This window comes from Mirounga angustirostris, unplaced genomic scaffold, assembly GCF_029215605.1.
Source record: "Mirounga angustirostris isolate CCGP_5_RB_7025 unplaced genomic scaffold, mMirAng1.0.hap1 SCAF_1, whole genome shotgun sequence".
In the NCBI taxonomy this organism is placed as follows: domain Eukaryota; kingdom Metazoa; phylum Chordata; class Mammalia; order Carnivora; family Phocidae; genus Mirounga; species Mirounga angustirostris.
In genome coordinates this window covers 195,269,619-195,294,311 of record NW_026991709.1, presented here as the reverse complement: position 1 = coordinate 195,294,311, position 24,693 = coordinate 195,269,619, and the positions used below count along the sequence as shown (strand labels likewise).

Below are 24,693 nucleotides of genomic sequence, written 5' to 3'. Positions count from 1 at the left end.
CTGAGCCGAAGGCAGACGCTTAACGACTGAGCCACCCAGGCGCCCCTGGATACAGAGTTTTTAATTAAGGAGATGGACATACAATATGAATGTACTTACACCTCAACTGAACTGTACACTTAAAATGGTTAATTGGTAAATCTTACATATATTTTACAATAAAAAACCCAAATAAACAGTAAGAATAACCAATCAAAAACAATTTTGTTTTAAACCCACAACCTTTAGGCTTGCTGCTGGGGCCTCAAGGAGGATCACTTGGCAGCCTCTGATGCCTTTCACTAACTTTACCTTATTTACTAAAAACTAATAAATTTTCTAAAGTACCGAAAAACAAAAACCAAACCAAGCAAAGACACACTTTAACTCACCTGTCTTTAACTGCATCACTTACCACTTTAGAAGGCAGTTTCTGAAAAAGTTCACTAATGAGACGTCCTGATGGATTTGTGGCTACAACTACGGCTTCAAGAAGCTGCTCCAGGATCTCCTTCAAGTAACTGGGAGAAGACTGGGGGGGGAGGTTAGTAGGAAGAAGAGAAAGGAGAGAGAAGGACTGTGAGAGAAATCCAAAAATCCATGCTAAAATGTTAAAGTTAATTCAAAAAAGCAACTTGTACACAGTACTTATTGAGTGTAAGTTTCAAGAATCCCACAGAAACACTCTGATGTTGGACATGGGGCTTGTATCCCCAGAATGGCATATGTGAAACTAAGGAGGCTCTTTATGTTACTTCAGTAACTAAATCCCTTGGATCAGGCCTTTTTACTGAACTCTATTCCACAGTAAACACTGTAACAGTGAAATTCAAGTGCCATATATATGAAATGATGGAAATACAAACCTTTTAAGGGTCTGAGCAACTGAGACAGAGAAAACATGTCCCATGATACCTCTCTCTACATCGCTGTTCCTATCTACTGAAGTCCTAATATTCTGTTAGAACAAGGATGTATGTAAAGCTGGAAATACACACTTCTACCCATGGGGTACTCCGTCAGATCTAATGACAGAATTCAAGCTATCTCAAAAGTGAATGGAGATTAAATCAAATGACGCACATTACTTCTGCCCTGCAGACTGGCTGACTTGCTCCTACCTTCGTCACTATTTCAACATGGGAAAGTATATGCCCCAAACAGTACTTGGTCAGGAAGGGTCTGAGTCTGCAGCTGGTTTCTACAGTGAGCAATGGCATGTTTGAGTTAAGAGTTATAGAAAAAGGGTGCACCTGGTGGCTCAACTGTTTAAACACCCAACTCTCTTGACTCCGGTCATGATCTTGGGGTTTGTGAGATCGAGCCCCGTGTTGGACTCCATGCTCAGTGGGGAGTCTGCTTGAGACTCTCTCCCTCTGCCCCTCCCTGCCACATTAACTCTCTCTCTCTAAAATAAATAAATAAATCTTAAAAAAAAAAAGAGTTCTAGAAAATGTACTTCATGTCCAAACCATGTTTTGTGCATATAAAAGAAAGGTTAGTGGTATTTCTCATTCAAATCATAAAAGCACTGGTATTTGTGTCCTCATCTAACAGGTCTTTTTTATTTGGTACAGTCTCAATTTTAAGGTCCAGCATTAACTCCACAGAGAGAGCACTAACATTTCTTAGCCTAGCACAGTACCTGGCAGTAACAGACACATAACAAATACTTAACAAATAAAACATGTGATTAGCTGAGAGTCCCCAACCACATAAGCTTAGAGAACCAACAAAACACTGATGAAAGCAGATTAAAAATATCCATGCTTCAGTCATTTACTTCCTGGCTAAAACACAGTACCACAGAGTTAGCTTCAAAAAGCGAAGAGTATATTCTGCACCCAAGATTCCTCTCCTCCCAACCCAACCAGCTACTTTGGAAACACGTGTTGCAGATGACCTAGAACATGGTGTGTGAATGCATTCATACAAGGTATTTCCACAACTAGGAAAACTCCAAGGAAATCATTCTGAATTTAAAAATGAGAAGCTTGAAAATTCCCTCTCCCTTCACAAGAACTGAGGGCCAAGAAGCAGCCCTGGGAGGTATAAATATGAAGGTGCAAGATCCTCCCAATTTCTTACCAAAGAAACACAGGCAAGTCCTAAATGCAGGCGGTTTCATTTTTTGACTAGAACCCTGGAGGCCTATAAGACTGAGCCCTCTGTAGGTAATATTCTGCCCAAGAAAGCATGGGGTAAATTGCTGTTCCTATATTAATACCAGAGAGTAAAATTCCAGGGAATCCCTGGTTAATTGCCTTCTACCTAATTCTAATCATTTAACTGCTAGAAAGAAATTGACAAGGTACCTAAGAACTACATTTTGAGACTCCAAGAAGTAGTTACTTTTTTTTTTTTTAAGAGCGAGAGAAAAAGTGAGTGCACGTGGGTGTGTGAGTGGTGGGGAGGCAGAGGGAGAGCGAAAATCTTAAGCAGACTCCACACTGAGCACAGAACCAATGCAGGGCTCCATTACCACGACCTGAGCCAAATCTAAGAGTCGGATGCTTAACTGACTGAGCCACCCAGGTGCCCCGAAGCATTTACATTTTTAAGAAACTCACTGACCACTTCTTTTTTCCGTGTTGAAGTTTCAGGAGAGGGTCTATTTAGGTTAACTTAGGGAAGAAAAGGGAATGCTCTGCTTTGGGTGTCTCACTATTTAGCTACAGAAGAGAGATGTCCTTACTTTTATTATCCTTCTTCCTTTTTTAAATATGTGTGTTCATTCATCAAGTATTTATCAGTACCTACATACCAGGCACAGTTTTAGATGCCAGGAATAGGTGAATAAGGTGGTGTTTTTGGTGCAGCTATCATTCTCTTTGGAAGAAGAAAGAAAATAAACATGTAAACAAACAAGTTATTTCACATATAGTAACAAAAGACTGAGGACCACAGAACAGAGTGATGTGATGATGGGAAAGGAGGGGTACGGGGCAAACAATTTAGACAGGTGGTCAGGAAGGTCCACTCCTAGCTGTCATTATTTTAAGTGATATCAGAATCATGAAAAAGAGCCAGTCACAGAAAGAGCCAAAGGAAGCACGTTCTAAGAAGAAGAGTAATTGCAAAATTCTAGAGGCAGGAGCTCATTTGGCATGTTCTAGGAACAGCAGCAGCATAATCTACAAAAAAATATTCCTAAAGCGATTCCAATGACTCTCCAACATTTAATCATAACACTGACTACTCTTTTTTTTTTTTTTTTTAAAGATTCTATTTTTATTTATCTATTTGAGAGAGAGAATGAGAGACAGAGAGCACGAGAGGGAAGAGGGTCAGAGGGAGAAGCAGATCCCCCGCCGAGCAGGGAGCCCGATGCGGGACTCGATCCCGGGACTCCAGGATCATGACCCGAGCCGAAGGCAGTCGCTCAGCCAACTGAGCCACCCAGGCGCCCCACACTGACTACTCTTATATCTCAATCCAGCAATACTGGAGCAGTCCTTGATAATATGAAGGTTCTCCTTAAAACTGAGCAGGAAATATACATTAATGTAAGAGCAACTCATGGCAACACTGTCCAGGATGTCCTAGGATCCCCTGTAATTGGGAGTGGGGTTCTCTGGTCGTATGCCCCCTTACCCTCCTAGTTACCAACACAACTCCACAGGAAGCCCAGCTTCCCATAACAGCACAGAAGAAATCACAGGCAGGAGGGCCTTGTCCACCTCCTAATGGTCCATCTTACTCATCCCAGCTACACACTTACTCCTTCGGTCACTGTGCCTTGATTGTCTTGCCCATCTTCATCATCATCTTCATCATCTGCTTCTCCTTTTTGAACAAACTCATTTCTTGTTCGAAGGTACAAATCCCAGAGTTTGCAAGCAGCTTTATATTCAGGAGAATCTGGCTGTACAAATTAACAAAGACAAGAGAAAAAATATCACTTTAGTATTTTATTGTGAATCAGTGACTTTTAAAGTATTCTGCTCCAGCAGAGACTAGCATTCTAAAACAATGTTGAACCCCCTACCACAAATTTAGAAACCTTTTTTTTTTTTTTAAGATTTTATTTATTTATTTGACAGAGCGAGACACAGCAAGAGAGGAAACACAAGCAGGGGGAGTGGAAGAGGGAGAAGCAGGCTTCCTGCCAAGCAAGGAGCCCGATGCGGGGCTCAATCCCAGGACCCTGGGATCATGACCTGAGCCGAAGGCAGATGCTTAATGACTGGGCCACCCAGGGGCCCCCAAATTTAGAAATCTTTATGATTAAAAGACACATGGGCCTCAATTCCTCTTCTGAAGAACTAAGCATATGTTTTAAAGGCATTTTGAAATCATATTAATTTATTTATTTATGCCCTACTATCTCATTACTTTAATATTTGAGGCAAAAGATAAATGATTTGTTAAATTAACACTAATAGGGACACCTGGTGTCTCAGTCAGTTAAGCGTCTGCCGTTGGCTCAGATCATGATCCTAAGGTCCTGGGATCGAGTCCCCCATCGGGCTCCTTGCTCAGTGGGGAGCCTGCTTCTCCCTCTACCTGCCACTCCCCCTGCTTGTGCGCTCTCTCTGACAAATAAGTAACTAAAATCTTTAAAAAAAATTAACACTAATTACTCATACATGAAGACACGCAATTTAAAAGATAAGACCTAGTTTAAGGGCTTTAAGTGTAAAGGATAGAAACTACTGATTGTTCTAATATTACTTCTATTTTTAAGCTAATAAATAGCTAGCTAGTATTAAATACTTTATTTAAAGACTTCTTTTCCTAAAGTATAACAGGGATAAACTCTAATTGAAACTTTCAGTAAAAGCAATGCTGGAAGCAATGTTAAAATAAATAAAAACAAAACTTTCAAAATGCATCCAGGTGCTGCCAATAAGGAGAAAGCAATGCTCAAAAGAGCAAGATTAGAGTAAAAGCAGGAACCCAGATGACCATGCAGAACACTGAAGCTGACATTCACTCAAGGGCTTTTGTAAGACAAGATAAACCTAAGCTTTAGCTTTCAAGGTTCTCTGAGGCTGCAAGAACAGGATATAAAGGGCAGGGCCCACCAGAAGCTGGGACTCCAAAGGCCACAGTTGCAATGTAAGTGGGAATTCAAAAACAATTCAGTTTCTGTGATGCCCGGGAACAACACTACCCACCTCAACCTCCACAACAACAACTTGTGCTTATCTCAAACCATAGCACTGCAGGGAGAGGAGAGGCATGGGATGAATCTCCTCCGAGAACTCTTCATCATACGCTAGCCCTAACAAAGACAGGCCAGGTGCCTGGGATAAGCAACACACTACCCTGAATGAACCCAACTTCAATCTAAGCCTCAAACAATCTCTAGAGATCAAGTTCCAAGAAATATGAGCTCAAGGTTAAAATTCATGAAACACAGAAGAAAGCCAGCAGAAATAACTGCAAAATCAGACATGCAAGTATTTCAGATATTGAAATTGTCTGCCACAGAATGAAAAATAAGTATGTTGAACATTTTTAAAGGAACAATGGGATTGAAAAATACAAGCAAATTGCAGGAAACCCTGAAAAAGGAACTACTTCCAAAACACGAAATAAATATTAAAATGTAAAAACTCAATAGCGTGGTTTAAGAGCAGATTTCAAAGAAAACTGGAAGAACTAAAGAAATTACCTAAAAAGCAACACAGGCACTAAAAAGGGGAATATGAAAGGTTAGGAGAGACAAAGATGTGAGAGGGCTCTAACAGAACACCCAGAGTTCTAGCAGGAGAGAGAGTGCGGCAGGGGCAGCATGCAAAGACAGAACAGCTGCAAACTTCTCAGGGAGGATGGAAAACATCAATCCAAAGATTTAGAAAGCCCTATAATTCCCAGACTATACTAATAAAAAGATATTCATATCTAGACACATCACCATGAAACTGTAGAACACAAGAGACAACAAGACACCAAAGACAGCCAGAAAGAAAATATAGCTAACCTTTAAAGGAACTAAAATTATATTGACAGAGGACTTCTTGATGGCAATAAAAGAAAAAAAATAGGGACACCTGGCTGGCTCAGTCAAAACGGCATGCAACTTTTGATCTCAGGGCCATGAGTTTGAGCCCCATGCTGTGTGTAAAGATTACTTTAAATAAATAAACTAAAAAAAAAAAAAAAGAATGTGAGTAAAAACAAATACTATCTATAAAACAGTAACATTAAAAAAAATTTTTTTTTAAATAAAACAGTAACATTATTTTATGGGATTAAAAATCTGCCACAACAGGTGTGCCTGGCTGGCTCAGTCAGTGGAGTGTATGACTCTTCATCTTGGGGTTGTGAGTTCAGGTCCCATGTTGGGTGTAAAGATTACTTAAATAAAATCTTTTTTTTTTTTAAAGATTCATTTATTTAAGAGAGAGAGAAAGAGAGAGAGAATGCAAGCAGGGGGAGGGGCAGAGGGAGAAAGGGAAAGAGAATCCTCAAGCAGACTCCCCACTGAGCACAGAGCCCATGCAGGGCTTGATCCAGGGACCCTGAGATCACAATCCAAGCCAAAATCAAGAGTCGGATGCTCAACTGACCGTACCACCCAAGCGCCCCCAAAATAAATTAAAAAAAAAAAAATCTGCCATGACAGAACTAAAATTCAAAACATCAGTAGCATAAATAGATCAGAGTTGAATTACTCTAAGGTCTTTGTATTGTTTAGAAGGAGGTTTAAAGATGCTGATTAACTTTTGACTTTGGTAAGTTAATTATGCACATTAAAGCTTCCTGAATAAGAACCAAGAGGTATCAACAGATTTTACAACCCCCAAATTATAGAGAAAATAAGAGGGAATAACAAAATGAAACCAAAAGAAGGCAGAAAGAAAAACAAGAGAAAAGATTACAAAATGAGATAAAGTGGAAATGTAGATGACGGGAACACATCCGAACATAATGTTATTACTAAAACTGTAAAGAGATGAAATTCCAGGTAAAAAGATTATCACCTGTATATTAATAGAAATTCACGCATATGCTGTTTGCAAGGATGCGTTAGCATGAAAAGGTTGAAAGAAAAGAATGGGAAAAAATAAACTAGATAAATACAAAAATAAAAGCTGATAGAACTATATTAATATCAGATAAAACAGACTTCAAACAAAAGATATTACTAATGATACTACATAATGCAAAAAAAACTCAATTTACTAGGACAATATAACAATTTTAAACTTGTATGCTCCCAGTTGCAGAGTTTTAAAATACATAAAGCAAAAGATGAACAGAGTTATTAAGAAGAAACAGACAAATCCATCATCTAAGTGAGAGATTTTAAAACACCGCATTTGGTAAATAGTTTGTACAGACAATTCAGTAAGGATATAAATGATTTTAGCAACATAATTAACAAGCTAGGTCTGATGGACACACACAGAATCTTGTATCCAATGAACAGCACCCTTGCCATAGTCACAAAATTTATAGCACCTTTATAGCTAAAAGTAGAAAGAACCCAAATGCCCATCAACCGGGAAATGGATAAACAAAGTGTGGTACAGCCATATAATAGCACATTATCCAGTCATAGAAAGGAATGAAGTACTAATACATGCTACAAAAAGGATGAACCTCGAAGACCTGCTCAGTGAAAGAAACCAGTCACCTAAGGCCATATAGTATTTGATTCCATTTATATGCAATGTGCTGAACGACAAATCCACAAGAAAATAGATTAGTGGTTGTCAGAGGCAGGGAGGAGGGGAAATGGAGAGCACCTGTTAATGGGTATGGTTTTCTTTTTGGGGTAATGAAAATATTCTGGAGTTAGGTATTAGGTATTAGTGATGCTTGCACAACTTTGTGAATATGCCAAAAACCCTGAATTTATTGAATTGTATGCTTTCTTTATTATTTATTATTATTTTTTTAAAGTAGGCTCCATGCCCAGTGTGGAGCCCAACACAGGCTTCAATTCACAATCCTGACATCAAGACTGGAGATGATGTCAAGAGTTGGACACTTAACCAACTGAGCCACCCAGGCACCCCTGAATCTACACTTTAAAAGACTGTGACAGAAGGGAAGGGGGTGGGGGAATGGGGTAACCGGGTGACGGGTGTTAAGGAGGGCATGTGTGGTGATGAGCACTGGGTGTTATATGCAACTGCAATGAATCGTTGAACACTACATCAAAAACTTATGATGTACTATATGCTGGCTAACTGAACATAAAAAAAAAAAAAAAGAATTGGCACCCGCCAAAAAAATAAATAAATGACTGTGAATTTATTCTCAATTAAAAAAATATATATACATACACATATTACACAGTATTAAGAACAAATCTAGTAACACTTTCCATTTTGCAGACTCTTAATAAAAAAACATCTAAAGCTTTGCTAAAATAACTTAAAGAAGCCTTAAAAAGACAACGACACATCAAATTCAAAGACTGGAATAATCAGTATCACAATTACGTTAATTCTCCAAAATAGGACTGATCCACAGAGTCCATGCAATTCCAATAAAACCTCCAACAATTTTTTTCATGCTGACTTAACATAACATATAAATGTATAAGGACCAAGAATAATCAATAACCAGTGCTTTCCTTACCTGATAAAGAATTATAAAGCCATAATAATTAAGGCAAGAATAAAAGAGCCGAGTAATAGCTAAACTTGGCAAAACAAAAGGAACAGACTAAAGGGCTGGAAAGGGACCATGAGGACATGGAAGCACTGTGAGCACTGCTGGTGCACATGACTGTGAAGAGAATGTGGCCACTTCAAGGTGCCGCTTATCTCTTTTAGGAAACAAAATTGAACCCTACCTCACAGAAGACACAAAAACCAACCTGAGCTGCCGTAAAGGCTTGTATGTGAAAGACAAAACTATTAAACTTTTAGAAGAAAATATAGAAGTGTCTTTATAATCTTTGGATAATAGGGATTTCTGAAAACAAGACACAAATGACAAACCACAAAGTTAAAGAGTAAGAAATTGGATTATGTTAAAATACTCTTCTGTTTCATCAAGACGCCATGAAGAATGAAAACAGCCTCATAGTGGGAGAAGATACTTGTAACAAATATAACCAAGGAGGATTAGTATCTAGAATATATAAAAAAACTTCTAGAAATAAATATGAAAATGACAAACAACTCGAGAGAAAAATGGACAAAAGATCTGAGCAGACACAGAAGAAACAAAAATGGTACATGCTATACGAATCTTCAGTCTTTCTTAAAAGAAACAAACTCAGGGGCGCCTGGGTGGCTCAGATGGTTAAGCATCTGCCTTCGGCTCAGGTCATGATCCCAGGGTCCTGGGATCGAGCCCCACATTGGGCTCCTGGCTCAGTGGGGAGCCTGCTTCTCCTTCTCCCTCTGCCTCTCTCCCTGCTCATGCTCTCTCTATCTCTGTGTCTCAAATAAATAAATAAAATCTTAAAAAAAAAAAAAAAAGTAACAAACTCAAACCACACTACTTACACTACTAAACTGATAAAAATTAAAAAGCCAAACTATTATCAAATTGAATACCTTCCAAATGTGATGCTTTCTTACCTTGTAATAGGCCTTTGCATTGTTAAAAAGCAGCTGGAAGTCGGCAGTCAGCAGATTAACATCATCATATTCTTCCATTTTTAGCTTTTGTTGGATTTTCATCAAATCAATGGGCTGAGAAACCACTTCATAATAGTCTGGTTGATTTCTGTTATAATTTTTTTTTAAAAAGGTGTTAGTCCAAAGCCCATATAAAGTTATATTTCAGAACTACTTGTGGTAATGTCCAACATTCCAAGTGATAAAACATACTAGATTTACTCCATTAGAACTAAAAGAGTAACAAAAGCAAGGTGCATATGCAAGCCATTTTCTAAGTATATATTAGCAACATAAAAACCTAACTTAACATCTGTGATGGTCATTTATATGCTAAATATTTAAGATTTAGGGCACCAGCACTAAAACAATGTCATTGGCATCTTCCGCAAATGAAAATAACTTACCTTTTGTGGTGTTCAATAGTGGATGAAAACAGATTCACGTTTCAAAGCTCTTTACAAACTTACAAAATGGCTTGTCTCTTCACTTAGTGACCACAGAACTTTTTCTGCCAAGTACAATCAAGTGCCTATTACATATACTGCTCTAATATCAATTACTAAACTTATAGAGGAGAAAGATGAGGTCGTTGGCACAAGGAGCTTACCAAAGATAAAAGGGTGTAAAACATAAACACGACCAAACTATTAAAAACAAAAACAAAAACAAACACATAGGTATGATAAATAAAAAATCCAGGATAGTGATTATCTCTTGGAGGGGAGGGATAGTGAGGGTCACACAGGAAACTTCAAATGTGGTTATAAATGATAATTTCTTTTCTTTTTTTTTTTTTAAGATTTTATGTATTTGACAGAGAGAGACAGACAGCAAGAGAGGGAACACAAGCAGGGGAGCAGGAGAGGGAGAAGCAGCCTTCCTGCTGAGCAAGGAGCCTGATGTGGGGCTCGATCCCAGGACCCTGGGATCACGACCTGAGCTGAAAGGCAGACGCTTAACGACTGAGCCACCCAGGCGCCCCTAAATGATAATTTCTTAAGTTGGGTTTTGGGTTAATGGATGTTTATTATTATTCTCTCTGGCTTTTTCCTTTTTAAAAGAAATTATTTAAATTCAATTAATTAACATTTAGTGTATTATTAGTTTCAGAGGTACATAGAGCTCAGTGATTCATCAGTTGTATGTAATACTCAGTGCTCATTACAGCACTTGCCCTCCTTAATGCCCATCACCGCTTCTGGCTTTTTTCAAATGGAATTTCATGAGACAAGTAAACCTCCTGAAAAATTATTTCAGTGACCATTTCTCTCAGTTCTCCCCCAAGCTAACTCCATTCTAGAGGTATAAGAAATAAATTATTACATACAAAATATGTCATGTCATTAAGGCTTTAGTCTCTCTTGGGACCTTGGCTGACATGTTAGAGCCATATATATATGGAGGATATAATTTTTAAAACCTTTTTATTCTGACATAAAAATTGCAAGAATAATATAAAGCAAGTTTTTCTGAACCATTTGAAAGTAAGCTGCTGACATGAGGTTCTATCACCCCTGAATAATTTAGTATTTCCTATGAACAAGGACCAAAGCTCAACCATCAAAATCAGGAAACTGACTCTGATACAGTACCACCATTTAATCCTCATATTCTGTAACTATTTCAAAATTGTCCTTTATACTCAAAGGATCAAGTCCAGAATCACGTGTTGCATTTAGTTATACTTCTTTAGTTTCTTTCATTCTGAAACAGGTCCTCAGTCTTTCCTCAACTTTCAGGATCTTGATACTTTTGAATAACTTACGGGCCAATTATTTTATAGGGTGTCCCTATAAAACAGAGTTTGTCTGTTTTCCTGATGAATAAATGCAGGCTATGCTTCGGCAGGACTATGACAGAAATGACGCTACGTTTGTCACACTGTATCCTATCAGGTTAGGCACATGATTTCAACTTGTCCCAGTACTTAGGCGAGGCTCATTCTGATCACTTGATTATAGTGGTGTCTGCCAAGCTTCTCAACTGAACAAGTCACTGTTTTTCTCCCTATACTTTACAGAGCGGTACCTCCAGACTATGTAAAAGTCCATTCCTAATCCATTTACTCATTTATTTATATCAATATGGATCCCTGGATTCCTATTTGGAAGTCATTAAAACCCATTACGTTAATTATTCTGATGCTCAAGCTGCTCGAAGTTGGGCCAGGAGGAGTCCTTTCAAGATGGTTTGTATTCTCTATGTGCTTCTGACATGTTCCCATCACCCTTTGAACATCTGCTTACTTTCTGGCAGCCTAAGATGTTACAGGTTCCTCCTTGCCCTTAAAATCAACCATTTCCCCCAGCCATTTCCTTGCATGGTAAATGGTATTTAAAAACGAAGTCCAGGGGCACCTGGGTGGCTCAGTTGGTTAAGCGTCTGCCTTCGGCTCAGGTCGTGATCCCAGGGTCCTGGGATTGAGCCCCACGTCGGGCTCCCTGCTCAGTGGGAAGCCTGCTTCTCCCTCTCCCTCTGCCTGCCACTCCCCCTGCTTGTGCTTTCTCGCTCTCTCTGACAAATAAACAAATAAAATCTTAAAAAAAAATAATAAATAAAATAAAAACGAAGTCCAAGGTGCTGGATGTGCTCAAGTATACTGGTGTGTTACTGCTCCCAGTCTGTCTCAATGGGCAAAGATGGAGATAGACATATACTCACTTATATCTACATTCCTATTATGTACAGATGTTGGGAACCATGAATTCATACAAACAATTCCAATTCTAATCGTATACCACAGGGTTCAATCTAGTTTCCTTTCTCTATTTGTACTCCCTTTCTCAGATAATGAGAAGCCTGAGTCCTATTATTCACAATATATTTACTTACATGATTGGTCTCCTGTATATAACCAATCTCCTCTTGCTGCTGTCTACCTCCACCCCATAATGCTTCCCTTCCCCTCACTAAGGCTATGACCCCTTGCCCTGGGCTAGGCCACACCCCATGTGGATGCCATCCTTACCCCACCCATGACAGGCCACTGCCACTACACCCCCAACATGGACGTCATCTTCCCTCCACCTAATTAGGCCTCAACACACTGTGCCAGGAAGTCCTTCAACATAAACCCCCTGTTTACCATGCCCAGGCTCTGACACTCCATGATGTAATATTGCTACTATCCACAACTCTCTCCCAACACCCCACCACCTGTCTTCCCGGCAGATGCCAAGTTTGCTCAGTCTCACCTAATGGCTTTTGGATTAAATTCTTCAGGAAGGGAAAAGAAGAGGAAAAATAGAGTTTTTTAAAGCTCTTATCAACTATTTATGATTTTAGTGAACTATGAAATTAAATATGAGGGGATAAAAGGAGTAATCATTCTGCTATTTGGAGAAAGTCCAGGAACATAAAGGTCTTAGTGAGTAGTAACAAAGGACCATCCAGGCCTATTGTCGATGCTCTCAGTGGTGCCAAGGCACTTTCTCAGGGTGAGCGTTAGGGCTTTGTTAACCTGATACCCACAATGGCTCTCTCCACCTGGGCCTGGTGGGCCACAGTCCACTGCTCCTTGCTGAGGCTGGACCTCAGCAGCCTCTCAGGCTTGGGGGAGGACATGTACCTAGGAAGAACACTCTCTCCCAGAAGCTCTGTGAGAGGGATCTTCACAAACATTTTCAGACTCACCACACAGACAAAAGGGAGATCAGGATCTCAACATTCCCTATGTGATAAGGTCAAAACAAGGGCCTCCCCTTTTCAAAGTGAAAGAGTTCTACTAATTTCTCCCACTTAAATCAACATGCAGAAAAGCATAAGATAATAAAAGCTGCCCCTACTCATCCCGAGATAAAAGCACTATTAGTATTCTTTCAGACTTTCACACATATGTATACACAAACAGGACTATGCGGTGCACGTTCTTGCATAACAGCTTTTCTCTTTCAACAGCAGCCGAGGGCGCCCTGCCATGATATGGCCGCAGAACAGCCAAACCACAACTGACACTTTTAACCAGAAAAGTGAGAAACAGTGGGCCCGATATGCGGAGCCTGCTGGCTACCCCCAAACTCATTTTCCCTTATCCCCAGGATGGCAGCATTCTGAGCTACTGTGTGACTACTAAAGAGCATCTTCTCCAGCCTTGCTGCAGCTAAGTTCTGGCCAATACAAGAGCTGAAGTGTACCATATCCAGGTCACATCCTTAACATGCCTTTTTTTTATCCTGAGGGCTGGAAGACAGCTATGATGGTGAGCCATCTCAGACCATGCAGACAGGAGTGATACCCCAAGGACAGCAGAGGAAAGAGAGAGTACCTAGGCCCTGAGGACTTTATAGAACAGAATTTTTATATGAGAAAAAATAATTTTTCTTGCTTCAACCATTGTTAATTTGGATGTCTTAGCACAAGTAGCTTAATATACTAATCAAAACAAAGTCTCAAAAAGAGATTCACAGTTGTGTAGCTCTGAGCATTAGAGCTTCCCACAAACTCTTGAGAAAACATATACATTCCACAGAGGGGTAGAGATGCCCTCAGGCACAGCACTGGGGCAGGGCAATCAGTACTCATAGGGTAACACAACTTGGAGGCTAGAAGACAGTGCTCTAGCACCCCAAGGCCTGTATCCTCCACCCCTCAGGACTAGTCTGCTGGTAGAAGCAGGCAGCAGAGGGCAGTCCTTTTCTATGAAAGGTTTGTGTACTCCAGTATGATGCTGCTCCTCTCTACAGCATACCAGTTAAGAGCACAGGCTCTAGAATCAGAAAGGCTCGAGTCTGTACCCTGGTTATCCTTTAGTAGTTCTGAGAACTTGTGCAAGTTTTCATCTATAAACCACAATAATACTTCTCAAGTTTAAACAATATAAGGAAGTGCTTGACACTGTGTCTAGCATGTGGTAAACAATAAGTATTTCATTATCATACGCTAATTAAATGACAACTTTTAAAAGACTGTTATGATAAACCAACTGAAATCTGGAGATAGTTAGCTCATTTTAAAAAGAGCCCTTCTTTTCCGACCATGACTAATTTACATCCTTTAATTCAGGACGCTGACACAGCATTTTTTTTTTTTTTTAAGATGTTATTTATTTATTTGACAGAGAGAGACACAGCAAGAGAGGGAACACAAGCAGGGGGAGTGGGAGAGGGAGAAGCAGGCTTCCCGCCGAGCAGGGAGCCCGATGCGGGGCTCGATCCCAGGACCCTGGGATCATGGCCTGAGCTGAAGGCAGACGCTTAACGACTGAGCCACCCAGGCGCCCCTGACACTGCATTCTTAATGGCTCTGCTCTGTGAGGTGAAAAGTCTGACTTCAGCTCAACCTTCAGCTTGTTCATTACCCACTGTGGCATCAGCAATCACGAATTAATCTAAATCTTTAACTCATTGTCTTGGTTTCCTAAAGCTTCCGTAACAAATAGCTACAGACTGAATGGCTTAAAACAACACAAACTTATTATCTTACAGAAGTCCCAAATGGGTCTTGCTGGGCTAAAAAGCAAGGTGTTGGTATCCCTTCTGGAGGTTTTAGGGAAGAATCCATTTCCTCACCTTTTCCAGCTTCTAAAGGCTGCCTGCATTCATTTGCTTGCAGCCCCCTTCCTCCATCTTCAAAGTCAGGAGTGTAGCATCTTCAAGTCCCTCTCTGACTCTGACTCTTCTGCCTCCCTCCTCCCTGTTTAAGGACCCTTGTGATTACACTGAGCCCATCTAGATAATCCAGGATAATCTCTCCAAGTCAAAGTTAGTTAAGTAAGAAATTTAATTTTTCTCTGGCATGTAATCCAACATATTCATAGATTCTAGGGATTGAAACATGGACATATTTGGGGGCCATTATTCTGTCTACCACACTTATGTATGTTTTCAGAATAACTTCAACTGCCAGAGTTAGATGGAAACAGTGATGTTATTTTGATAGCAAGAGTGGAAGGAAAGAAGATCTAGTCAGGGAGAACACAGCCTCTACAGGGAGGTGTGTGCAATGTGCATATTGGGCCAGTAATTTGTTTTGCTCCATTGGACAACAGAAGTCAAACCCAAAATTACGGGGACAAAGAAAAAAAGCAAAATGGAAATAATAATTGTGGCCTCTGTATATTTTGAAAACTGATTCCTTTTAACGATGATAGCTATAAGTTCACTGCTATCTTAAAGACTATAAGTAATTTTAAAAAATATGCTTCATTCTTAAGGAACTAAAGAAGAACATAATAAACCCCAAACAAGCAGGAGGAATGAATTAATATACAAAGCAGAGATTAAAAAAAAAAACAATAGAAAATAGGAAAAAAAAATCAATAAAGCTAAGAGGTGGTTTTTTGAAAAGATCAACATAATTGACAAACCCCTTGTCTGGATGAACTAAAAAAAAAAAAAGACTCAAAATCAGAAATGAAGGAGGGGACATTAGAACCAATGCCACAGAAATAAAAAGGATTATTAAAAAGTACTATGAACAGCTATATGCCAATAAAGTGGATAACCTTGAAGAAATGGATAAATTCCTAGAAACATACAACGTAACAAAACTGAGTATGAAGAAAGAGAAAACCCAAATAGACCTATAACTAGTATGGAGACTAAACCAGTAATCAAAAATCTTCCAGCAAAACTACTGGGTATTTACCCAAAAAATAGAAAAAAAATCAAAGGGATACATACACTCCCATGTTTATTGCAGCATTTACAATAGCCAGTTATGGAACCAGCCCAAGTGTCCATCGATATATGAATGGATAAAGAAGATGTGGTATATATATACACCATATGTAATGGAATATTACTCATCCATAAAAAGAACAAAATCTTGCCATTTGCAACAACGTGGATGGAGCCAGAGAGTATAATGCTAAGTGAAATAAGCTATAGAAAGACGAATACTGTATGATTTCCCTCATATGTGAAATTTAAAAAACAACAAATGACAAAGGGAAAAAAAGAGAGAGACAAACCAAGAAAGAGACTCTCAAATATAAAGAACGAACTGATGGTTACCAGAGTGGAGATGGGTAAGGGGATGGATGAAAAAGGTGACAGGGATTAAAGAGTATACTTATTGTGATGAGCACGGAGTAATGTACAGAACTGTTGAATCGCTACATTGTACACCTAAAACTAATTTAACACTGTATGCTAACAATACTGGAATGTAAAGTTTTAATTAAAAAAAAAAAATCTCCCAGCAAAGAAAAGTCCTAGATCTAATAATAGCTTCACTGATGAATTCTACCAAACACTTAAAGAACTAACATTAATCCTTCTCAAACTTTTCCCAAAAAATTGGAGGAAAAACTTATTCATTCTGTGAAGCCACCAATACCCTGATACCAAAGCCAGCAAAGACACTACAAGAAAACTATAGACCAATACCCCTTATGATCACTGATATAAAAATCCTCAACAAAATACTAGCAATATGAATTCAGCAGCATATTAAAAGGATTATACACCATAAACAAGAGGGATTTACTCCTGGAATTCAAGGATGATTCAACCTATGAAAATTGATGAAGCAATACATCACACAGTAACGAATGAAGGAAAATAACTCAGTGATCATCTCAACTGTTGCAAAAAAAGAATATGACTAAATTCAATACACTTTCATGATAAAACTCTCAAGAAATTAAGTATAGATGGAAAGTACCTCAACATAATAAAGACCGTATGTGAAAAGCCCACAGCTACCATCATACTCAAAATGGTGAAAGATGGAAAGCTTTTCCTCTAAGTTTAGAAACAAAACAAGGATGCTTGCTCTTACCACTTCTTTTCAACATTCATAGCCAGAACAATTAGGCAACAAAAAGAAAAGGCCTCCTAATTGAAAAGGTATAAGTAAAATTGTCTTTGTTCACAGATGACATGATCTCATATGCAGAAAACTCTAAAGATTAAAAAAAAAGACAGAATAAGTAAATTCAGCAAATTTGCATATACAGAATTAACACATGCAAAAATCAGTTGCATTTCAATATACTAACAGTGAATAATCCAAAAAGAAAACAATTCAATTTACAATAGCATCAGAAAGAATTAAACTTACAAATAAACCTAAACAAAAAGGTGAAAAACTTGTACACTGAAAACTACACACTTCTGTAAGAAGTTAAAGATACAAATAAATGGGAAGTTAGCCCATGTTCATAGATTAGAAAACTTACATGTTTTTAAAACACCAATACTCCCAAAGCTATCTACAGATTCAATGCAATACCTATCAAAATCCCAATAGCATTTGTTGCAGAAACAGAAAAATCCATCCTGAAATTCGTATGGAATTTCAAAGAGCCCCAAATAGCCACCAATCCTGAAAAAGAACAAAACTGGAAGATCGTACTAGAGTTCTTCAGAGAAACTTAACCAATAGGAAAGAGATATATACACAAACACACATATATGTATATACACACACACAGACGCACATATGACATTTATTACAGGAACTGGCTCATGCGATTATGGAGGCCAAGAAGTCCAGGATCTGTCATCTACCAGAGAACCAGAAAAGCCAGTGGTATAGTTCAGTATGAGTTTGAAGGCCCAAGAACTAGGAGCTCTGAGATCAGAAGGCAGGAGCAGATGGATGTCTCAGCTCTCAGAGCACTAATTCGTCCTTCCTTCCCCCTTTTGTTCTACTCAAGGCCTCAGCGGATTGGATGATACCCAACTCACTGGTTAAGGCCATCTTTTTTACTCAGTCTCCTATTCAGATGCTAATCTCTTCCAGAGACATCCTTATAGACACAGATATCTGGGCATCCCCTTAGCCCAGTCAAGTTGACACGTAAAATTAACCATCACAAGGACTCATACTTTCTGATTTCAAAACTTACTACAGGGGCATCTGGGTGGCTCAGATGGTTGGGCTTCTTGCCTTCAGCTCAGGTCATGATCTCCAGGTCCTGGGATTGAGCCCCACATCGGGCTCCTGGCTGGCTCAGCAGACAGCCTGCTTCTCCCTCTGCCTCTCCCCCTACTTGTGTGCTCTCTCTGTCTCTCTCTCAAATGAATAAATAAAATCTTTAAAAAAAAACTTACTACAAAACTACAAGTGTGGCAAGGATATGGAGAAATTGGAACCCTTGTACACTGTTGGTGGGCCTGTAAAATGGCACAGTGATATGGAAAACAGTATGGTTATTCCTCAAAAAATTAAAAATAGAATTACTATAAGATCCAGCAATGCCGGGACGCGTGGGTGGCTCAGTCAGTTAAGCATCTGCCTTCAGCTCAGGTCATGATCTCAGGGTCCTGGGATCGAGTCCCGCATCGGGCTCCCTGCTCAGCGGGGAGCCTGCTTCTCCCTCTGCCCCTCCCCCTGCTTGTGTTCTCTCTCTTTCTGACAAATAAACAAATAAAATCTTTAAAAAAAAAATTAAAAAAAAAAAAGATCCAGCAATGCCACTTCTGGGTATATATCCAAAAGAACTGAAAACAGCATCAGAGAGGTATTTACACACCCATGTTCACTGCAGCGTTACTCACAAGAGCTAAGAGGTAAAAACAACTCAAGTGTTTATCAATGGATGAATAAATAAACAAAAAATGGTATATCCATATAATGGAATATTATTCAGCCTTAAAAAGGAAGGAAATCCTGTCATATGCTACAACATGGATGGCCATTGAAACCATTATGCTAAGTGAAAGAAAGCGTCACAAAAGACAAACACTGTATGATTCTACTTTTATAAGACCCTGAACATAGTCAAATTTAGAGAAACAGAAAGTGTAATGGTGGCTGCCAGGGGCTGGGGGCAGGAGGAAAGGAATAAGGAGTTTTGTAATGGGTACAGAATTTCAATTTTGCAATATGAAAAAGTTTTGGAGATCTGTTGTATAACAATATGAATAAACCCTTAATGAACTGTACACTTAAAAATGTAAAATGCATAAATTTTATGCTGTACTTTACAATAAAAAATTTTTTTTTAAATATGCTTCACTACATCTTGACAATTAAAACTAAAATCTGGACCCTAGTATCCTTTAAGCCATTCCTTCCAGAGGAAAACTCTATTACCAAATGCTGTACTTGTGGACCCGGGACCAAATCCCTCCCACTCACCTTCCAACTCACCTTCGTTTCGGTGCCCTAATGAAGAGCTCACAGAGGAGCCTGCCCTGCTCATCCTTATAGTCTCGAATGGTATTGTACAGTTCATGGCATACAGCAATCTATACACAGGAAAAGGTGAAAAAAATCACCAGAAACGTGAATAGAAAGAAAGCCAGTGTACGTATAAGGATTATCCTTAATAAAAACATACTCATAAAAAGTAGAGAAGAAAATGGACAAATCCGCAAGTTCCCCACAGGAACCCAAGTCTGAAATATGCTGACAATATCTCCTTTAATTTAAAATAATTTTAGGGGCGCCTGGGTGGCTCAGTCGTTAAGCGTCTGCCTTCGGCTCAGGTTGTGATCCCAGGGTCCTGGGATCGAGCCCCGCATCGGGCTCTCTGCTCAGCAGAAAGCCTGCTTCTCCCTCTCCCACTCCCCCTGCTTGTGTTCTCTCTCTTGCTATGTCTCTGTCAAATAAATAAATAAAATCTTAAAAAAAAATAATAATTTTAACTGCTTAGGGGCACCTGGCTGGCTCAGTCAGAAGAGCATCCAACTCGGGACGCCTGGGTGGCTCAGTCGTTAAGCATCTGCCTTCGGCTCAGGTCATGATCCCAGGGTCCTGGGATCGAGCCCCGCATTGGGCTCCCTGCTCAGCGGGAAGCCTGCTTCTCCCTCTCCCACTCCCCCTGCTTGTGTTCCTGCTCTTGCTATCTCTCTCTCTGTCAAATAAATAAATAAAATCTTAAAAAAAAAAAAAAAAAGAAAAGAAAAGCATCCAACTCTTGATCTCAGGGTCATGAGTTCAAGCCCCACATTGGGTAAAAAAAAATTTTAACTGATTAAACATCTTGGTATCTTTCATCAGATTTATGCTACTCGTGATTGTTCTTTTCTCTTAAGCTAAATCAGTTCATATCACTCTCTTGGTTAAAATCATTCAAAAGAGGAGCTTCTTATTACTGAGAGAATAAAATCTAAACCCCTAACATTGACCATGGAGTATGTAGGGTTAACTACATACTGTGGCTGGGCAGACTTTGCCAGTCTCCTTCTCCCCTTGACCATCTTTCTATAATCACAACACAACAAACACATTCCTGACCTAGCTCCTCTGCATCGGGTCCCTCTGCCTGGAACACCCTTTTCCAGAACTCTGTAGGGCCAGTGCCTTCCCATCACAGAGAAATCCCTCAAGGTTTGGGCCCAAGCAGCCAAATCACCCAAACTTTTTTCCTTAGCATTTATCATTAGCTGAGGGTACTTTATTATCTATTTGTTCATCTGTTTACATTCTGCTTCTGCCACAGTAGAATCTAAGCTCCATGTGAAAAACTGCTTGTCTTACACATGGCTATATCCCAACCATCAGAATAGCGAGTGCTTGGCACATGACAAGCGCAGTTATTTGAATGGATATATGATGCAACATACTAATATTTTCTTTCTTTCTTTTTTTTGGTCAAAAGGTATAAACTTCCAGTTATTATAAATAAGTGCTGGGGATGTAACATACAACATAACTATACTTAACACTGCTACTGTATATTTGAAAGTTGTCATAAGAGTAGATCCTAAAAGGATTATAGAAAAACAACATTATAAGGAAAACAACATTTTTTTTGGTCATCTATAGGAGATGATGGATATTAAACTAATTGTGGCTTCATTTCATAATATATATAGGTCAAATCACTATAAGGTACACCTTGAACTTATATAGTTTTATACGTCAATTACATCTCAATAAAACTAGAAAAAAATTTTTGTGCATATTTCTATTACACTGTCTGCCACTCTCTGATCTGTAGAATTCATAAACCCATTTGTTTTTTTTTTTTTTCCCCATTTGGTTATTTTTAATTAGAATTAAGTGCTTTGGCAGATTACACTTTTATAAAAAGACCTTTTCAACAAAACAGAAATAACTTTATGCAAATTTCTTATTCTAAATGTATTCCGAGTAATTACTTTTTTTGAGTTCTTTTTTTTTTGTCTTAAAAGATTTTATCTATTTATTTGACAGAGAGAGAGAGAGAACAGGTAGGCAGAGAGGCAGGCAGAGGGAGAGGGAGAGGCAGGTTCCCCGCCGAGCAGGGAGCCCGATGCGGGGCTCGATCCTGGGGACTCTGGGATCATGACCTGAGCCAAAGGCAGCCGCTTAACCGACTGAGCCACCCAGGCGCCCCTTTTTTTGAGTTCTTAAATATTTATTTTATTTTTAAAGTGTATTACTCGGGTACACCTGGGTGGCTCAGTTGGTTGGGTGTCTGACTCTTGGTTTTGGCTCAATTCATGATCTCATGGTTGTGGGACTGAGCCCCAAGTCAGAATCTGCGTGCTTAGTGTGGAGTCTGCTTTTTCCTCTCCCTCCCCCTCGGCCCTCCCCTGACCCCCCGCTCTCTCTCTCTCTAAAATGAATATTATGGAATCTTAAAAAAAAAAAAGTATTATTAAAGTATAACTGACATACAATATTATATTAGTTTCAGATGTACAACGTAGTGATTCAACAATTCCCACCACAGTAGGTGTAATCCCTGTCACTATATAATGTTATTACAACGTTGTTGACTATACTCCTTATGCTGTACTTTTCATCTCTGTGACTTATTTATTTTATAACTGGAAGTTTGTACCTCTTAATCCCCTTCACCTATTTCAGCCACCCTCCACCCACCATTATTTCTTAAATTTTAACTGTTAAGACTGTTGGCTAAATATATGCTTTCCATAAAAGAAAGATTAAGAAAAAAATTTTTTTTTTAAGATTTTATTTATTTGACAGACACACAGCGAGAGAGGGAACACAAGCAGGAGGAGTGGGAGAGGGAGAAGCAGGCCTCCCGCAGAGCAGAGAGCCTGATGCGGGGCTCGATCCCAGGACCCCGGGATCATGACCCAAGCTGAAGGCAGACGCTTAACGACTGAGCCACCCAGGTGCCCCGAAAGATTAAGAATATTAAGCCAGAGGAAAAAGAAGTGTATCTTAACTGCTTATCATTAAAGGAAGAGTAGGAAAAGCAGGCAGAAACTGTGTGATGCAAGTTACTCACAGGATCTACAGTTGGAAGATTGGAAAGTCTTCTCCTTTTCCTGCTTGGGCCTGGTGTGGATACAGAATGGTGCCCGTCATCAAAGTCCCCGCTGACACTACTGGATGGCGAGGTAGCTCTTCTTCTCTTGGAACCCATGGAATCCAATTTCTTCTATAAGAAATAATCAGCCATGTTCTTATACTTAAATTTAGACACTGCCACCAAGCCCTCAGCTAGGCACTTGCTACCCAGATTCTGGTTCATGTAGGAGGATATTTTAACCGTTGTAAAGAAACTTAACTGTCAGTTTTTTCAGTGGAAGTTCTGCACCTTGTTGCTTCAGCCCCTTCACTTACCAGAATACTACACTTTCAACTCGGATAGGACAAACTCAACAAAAGTATACCCATTTATATGTCACCAAGTCTAAATGACCCAATCATGTCTGGTCCCAAATTTACTCCTCAATGGACTTTGAAAACCTACATGTAGGGGTACGCCAGTGTGGAGGTATTGATCCCTCAGCCCCTGAGGCAGCGAGGCAGGCCTCAGGGACAGAAGCCCCAAGGCAGTCACCTCTGCAGTCAGCAGCTTCATCTGTTTTCCCCAGTATGTCTAACAATTCTGATCATTTTCCAGGTGGGCCATGATGTGGAAAAAAATAGAAATCAGTGCCTGAGGCAAATGAGTAGTGCCCAAGTGTAGGGGACAGAGGACAATTAACCTTCTAGCATTTTAGATGAACTCTAAAATTAACACTGAAAATGAATTTTCTCCATTCATTAAAGAAGGCCACAAAACATATCCCTGGAAAACACTTAATGTGACTTACCATACCTATGTCAAAGTAGTAAAACTATTTTGAAACTTTTCTGTCAATCAGACTAACCTCCTTTTCAGTTATACGAGGTATTCTAGCCCCATGAATTTTGAAATCATAGCTTTAAGTTTCAGCAGGTGACTTGGAATAGTACCTCACAGGGGAACCTTTAGATCCTAGTTGGCCTTTCAGAAACACATAAATATTTGCTGTCAGGTAGGCTGTCTAGTAGCTAATGTTAACACAAATTTACAAATATACATATTTGACTGTAACACAAAAAATGCAACCATTGAAATGATCTGCTACAGCTAGAGGGAAAGGGTATATACCTGAGAAGGTCCTATGATGCTTATACAATTTAACAACAGTATCAAATAGTGTACTGTGACTTCAAAGGTCTCTCTCCAAAGCTAAAAGAAAAAACTGATCCCAGTTTCACTCATCAACATTCAACGTCAGTAAACTAAGACACCAGCAGCTGAAAGAATGGGTTGCCAGTAGGTATAGAGAAAAATTGGGGATCTCCAGGGAACAGAAGGGAGGAGCAAAACAAACCAACAAACAGAACATTCTGGTAACCACCTAAGAAACAAGGAATCTCCTATCTCTTCCTCTGAACTACGGTCCACATGTATTTAAAAACAGCCTACCATGACGATATTCCTTCCTCTAGGCTTTGGTTTGTTATACAGTATACTAGTTTGCAATTGGCTACAACTGGCTAAAAGGTTCAAAGGGCTTAGGCCAAAGACAGCCAAGTGTTGCTGATTTTTTTTTGTTTCATAAAAGGCTGATAAACTGGCCTCAATTAAGAGGAAGAAACTAAGGACCAAACCTCAGTAAACAAGCTATGACAAGGACACAAGTGAATTTGATGAACATGACAAGGGAATCTTTATGGGAAGGATTAACAAAATTTTTTAAAAAAAGGGAAGGGAAGAGGCAAGGAAGGACAGAAAAGAGAAAAGGTGTAGATGATCAGTAATTTACCAGCTTTACCAGAGCACAACCAGCGCCTCGAAAAGCCAGTCTCCTCATTATGTCTGAAGGCCAAGTGAAGCCAGTGGGAGAAGGCAGGGCTTTAGAAGTGCTGATTCAGTGTTAATATATTCAAAACTGAAAGAGAAGAACAAGGCAGAGAAAGGGGAAATAAAGAAGAAAGGTCAGAAGGAGTAAAAATGAGTACGAATAGATAGAAAACATTCAAGTAGAACTGCTAAAGAAAGAGAACTGGAGAAAATAGCCGTATTAGTTCTCTTGTGCCAAACTGCTGCAAAGGCTCAGGCACTAAT

The 24,693-nt window shown here is 39.4% G+C and overlaps 1 protein-coding gene across 21 annotated transcripts in view; it reads right to left on the bottom strand.

Annotated features, from left to right (window-relative positions):
• PBRM1 (polybromo 1) overlaps nt 1-24,693 on the bottom strand; it is a 116,692-nt gene that overhangs the window by 88,917 nt on the left and 3,082 nt on the right. For 13 of the 21 annotated variants that reach the window (XM_064595270.1, XM_054504695.2, XM_045862193.3 and 10 more), the window contains exons 2-7: nt 24,392-24,517; nt 22,597-22,749; nt 19,557-19,654; nt 9,474-9,621; nt 3,701-3,844; nt 395-511 (exon numbers count right to left, since the gene is read on the bottom strand). In XM_064595270.1, the coding sequence (XP_064451340.1) occupies nt 395-511; nt 3,701-3,844; nt 9,474-9,621; nt 19,557-19,654; nt 22,597-22,749; nt 24,392-24,439 (708 nt within the window). In that variant the 5' untranslated portion in view covers nt 24,440-24,517. The remainder of the gene's footprint in view (nt 1-394; nt 512-3,700; nt 3,845-9,473; nt 9,622-19,556; nt 19,655-22,596; nt 22,750-24,391; nt 24,518-24,693) is intronic. The other 8 variants (XM_054504701.2, XM_045862195.3, XM_045862198.3 and 5 more) reach the window with 3 other exon arrangements.